The following is a 4,237-nucleotide window of genomic DNA, read 5'->3' on the forward strand; positions in this document are numbered from 1 at the left end:
TTCAAAAACAGTACTCACAGATTTTTTCAAAGATGAAAGCTGTGACCTAAGTTTGCCTTTTGAGTAGTGCACACAAGAACCATTTAGTTTCAAAACTTGCTGTGTGATTCATTTCGAAGGGGAACTGTGATGCCATGCCACCAAGTGTGAACCATTGAACTCTCAAGTCTCATGGCAGCCCACTCAGTTTCTCATGAGAAAATGTCCCTAGAATAAAATTAAACCTTTGTTCTAAAGCCATTTGCCATCTTCCTCATTTGTTCAGTGACTGTAGTAATGATGACTGATCAGTGCCATGATTTTGAAGTGGGGCACTAAATGATAAAACACTCCGAAGAACGGTAAGCGATTTTGCTGTATAATAAGAGATAAAGGCTAGTAAAATATTTCTCACAACTATTTGAATTTAAGAGTTTGCATATACAATGACTGAAGTCTTTTATTTATGCTACAATATTAATAATAAAATTATACATAAATTAATAATAAAATTGAGAGACTTTGATAACTAAGAAATTTTATTACATAGCATACATATACAAGCAAATGAAAGAAACCATTTATTTGAAAGTTGTATCTAGGAATAGTATAAACAAAATAAATTGTGAATATTCACGATTGTCACTAAATTACTATATAATGAAATTGCAGATGATGCTTTCTAGCTTACTAAAGATTACTGTCAAAATATGTATGTAAATATTTTAATTGGTTGCAATTCATTTAAATTATTCTTGTACAATAAGTAATATGTTCACAGATACATGATATATTTTTATGTAGGAAATTAAATATAGAAATGTAGACCATTGCTGAAAACATTATATCAAATAAATGCAAAAATATATGCATTATTTAATTGCTTAGCATGCATAGACAAGTAAACATAAAAAAGAAACCATTTATTTTAAAGTTGCATCTAGGAAGAGTATAAACATAATAAATTGTGAATATTCATGATTGTCACTAAATTGCAATACAGTCACCAAGTAGATTATGTTTTCTAGGTTATCAAATATTGCTGTGTGAAAATAACTAAATTAATCTTATACACTAAGTGATGTTCACCCATACATAATCTATTTTATGCAGGAAATTAAATATACAAATGTATAGAACACTACTCAAAAAAAGTAAGATATATGCAATATTCTATTAATTAATTAATATCTCATTTTAGCAAGTGCTTAAAACTAAAGATCTTAATATTTGCTTTATTTGATAATTTCACCGATAAAGAAAGAGAGCATTCTGAAAACAGCAAACTGAAAATCAGTTTTCACTCCTGAAGAGAAAGAGAGAAAAGCCGCCCGCGGGTTGATGTATTTCCAGAACAAGTGTCAGATGTGCCATTAGAGAGAGAATTAGAGGAGATGTAGCTCTGGTGCACGTCTCCTTGACCCAGGCAGCTCAGACACAGGATCGAAGCTCTGCGCCTGAAATGCTGATCCAAAAAGAAGTAGATGGCTGGATTTACACAACTGTTGAGAAATGCCAGGCAGCAGGACAGCGTGAGTCCATTAACTATAACCACCTTTGTTTCCCCACTAAGATCTCCCGTGCTCATCAGTAAGATGACCTGCATGGTCTTGAACAAATTGAAAGGTAGCCAAGAGATCAGAAAAGCCGCAATTATGGCAAACACGATCTTGAGCGAATGTCGACGTCTGGCTTCTGCACGTGAGTTTGCAGTGGTGTGACAGTGACGCCGCAGGTTAACCAAAATCGACCCATAACAGAGGCAGAGAATCAGTACGGGGAGCAGGAAGGTTAGAAATATGGTCAGGAGATTCATTCCTTGGACAAAAGAGGATTTCGAATCCTCCGAACACAACATATCGCCTGTCAGCCGACGGTACACCAGTGATGGGATTCCCAGGAAGAAGGAAATGATCCACACGACGCCACAGGTGATCTGCGCACAGTTGCTGCTTCGCAGAAACTGAGAGTCCATGAGGCGCACGACAGCTAGGTATCGGTCTATACTCATGCACGTGAGGAAGATGATGTTGGAAAAGCGGTTGACCGCAATGATGAAGCTGCTGATCTTGCACATGGCCTCACCGAAGGGCCACTCACCAAAACTGGCTGCAATCGCCCACAGTGGCAATGTGAAGACAAACACAAGGTCAGCTGATGCCAGGTTTATCACGAAGGTGTCCACAAGACGTCCGTTTTTCTTACGCCGCTTGCCGATGACCACAATGACGAACAGGTTCCCCAAGAAGCCAGTGAGGAACATGACGAAGTACAGCACAGGAATGTAGATACTGGACATGGGCATCAATACAGAATCGTTCTCGACAGGGGTGTAGTAGTCGTAGTTATCTGTGGAATTCATTGAAAATTCATGAGCATAGTCATCGCTTGTGGAGTTCATTGTAACGTCAGAGAGTGCCATCTCTGTGCTGCTTGCCATCTGTGCACAAGTGATGGGCAAAGTAGAGAAAACCTAGCATGTCACATGCTTAGAAACCACAAACTGCAATAACAGGCTCTCTCTCTCTCTCTCTCTCTCTCTCTCTCTCTATTTCCTTAAAACGTTTAAATTTATCACAAAGAGGCGCATTTTCTCAAACTTCCAGTTCTGAAATGTGAATTACAGATTTTTATTTCCATCATGTCAATATATAGATAGTTAGAGAGACTTGCTTTATTGCTAACTGGGTCATGAGAGTAGTTACTTTCTAAAAAGCTGTTTTTCCTCAACAATTGATGTGAGAATCTTGACACAAATGTTTGTCATGAGATCTTTTGTCATGGGAATAAATAATGTTTAAGCAGTTTTCTCATATACAATACGCACAATCAGTTCCTCTTAGCAAGACTAAGAGAAAAAACAAAATGCACACAGTTGCAAAAAGAAGTGAGAAAATTATGTACCACTAGGCTGGTGAGATTTATTTCTGTAATTCAACTGTGCAACAAACTGAAGGATAAGAGTGTGAAAGGTGCAGAGCTTATTTGAGAAGTCTTCCGAGCTGCTGTGGTTTCAGGGCTACCACAAATTTTTTTACACTAAATTAACTTTTTTTCCTCTAACAGATATAAGAACAAGACAGGATATGAATGTTTGATACAGGACTACTTTTATAGCTTTCTGTCACAACAAATGTAATAAAAATAAATAAAATGGGCATGTAAAGGTGTGGTAACAGGACATTTTGAGGGAAAATGTGTTGCGAGGTATGAACACAGCTCACATGAAATTCTGTTTGGTCAACATGGTGAATCCATGTGGCGAACTTTGACTCGTTGCGAAATCTGCTTAAGGAAATGTTTTGCCAAAGTGTAATTGCACGTCTTGTAGACTGCTTTCAAAATTACTGGATTTCGTCCACGAAACAACGGTAGATGCAATCGCATCTTCAAAAATTTCAAAGTGAACTCCAGTGTCTCAATTGTGTACTAACACATCGTTGCATATGTAATTACATATTATCAATTTGATTTTTTCAGTTTAAGATTCCTTTAAAATATTTTTTAGGATATATTTTACTCAAGACATCTGTTTGCATGTGTACACCCGTTGTACTTTTTTTTTGCAGATTGTTTTTGAGAGGACTAGCTATTGATGTGGTTCCTGTTTTACCTTGTAATGTTTATCACCCACTGGGTTTAGAGGCGGTTACATAGCGGTTAGAGATGTTGGCAGTAACCTGAAGGGTCGAAGATTTCCTGTGCTGATCAGTGTGCAAGTCAGCAGAAAGTCCCCTCTATCCAAATCCTGCAAGACACAATAAGGACTACATTAATACAATTAAAATTACATTTTAAATTAAATATTACATTTTTAATCATGACAAAACATAAACACCAACTGCTTACCTCAAATTTGTAAAAGCTCTGTATGCAGACAATACAGTGCTGTACTTGTGAAAATGATGTTTATGCATTTGGATTAAAACTAAATCGTAAATATATGACAATTTATAGGGGCATTCACTATAAACGTCATTCATTTTCACCCTTAAGCATACGACTTTCTGGCGAAAGTGAAACTAACAGCCTGAGTGAAATGTGCTAGGCTGTACTGTACTTGTCACTCTTATTCTGCATCAGTACAAATACGTGAACGCGTTGCGCATGTTTTGCTCGCTTCATGAGGGTTTCTGCATTATATGAGTGGCTTTGGAAAATAAATCGCTGCACGTTTCAGATGAAAAAAACGCGACTTCTGTTTATGAAAATATCACAGTTAGGAGATTTACCACTCGCTATAAATCTCCTAACTGTT

General features: G+C 37.0%; 1 protein-coding gene across 1 annotated transcript; it reads right to left on the minus strand.

Moving 5' to 3' along the window:
* Positions 1-1,279: 1,279 nt before the first annotated feature.
* On the minus strand, positions 1,280-2,401 carry LOC107655029 (probable G-protein coupled receptor 25). Its single transcript, XM_016442420.1, has one exon. It carries the CDS (start codon positions 2,399-2,401, stop codon positions 1,280-1,282), a length of 1,122 nt encoding a protein of 373 aa, XP_016297906.1.
* Positions 2,402-4,237: the final 1,836 nt, after the last annotated feature.

The sequence above is a fragment of the Sinocyclocheilus anshuiensis genome, unplaced genomic scaffold, assembly GCF_001515605.1.
Source record: "Sinocyclocheilus anshuiensis isolate Anshui unplaced genomic scaffold, SAMN03320099.WGS_v1.1 scaffold1072, whole genome shotgun sequence".
NCBI classification, from domain to species: domain Eukaryota; kingdom Metazoa; phylum Chordata; class Actinopteri; order Cypriniformes; family Cyprinidae; genus Sinocyclocheilus; species Sinocyclocheilus anshuiensis.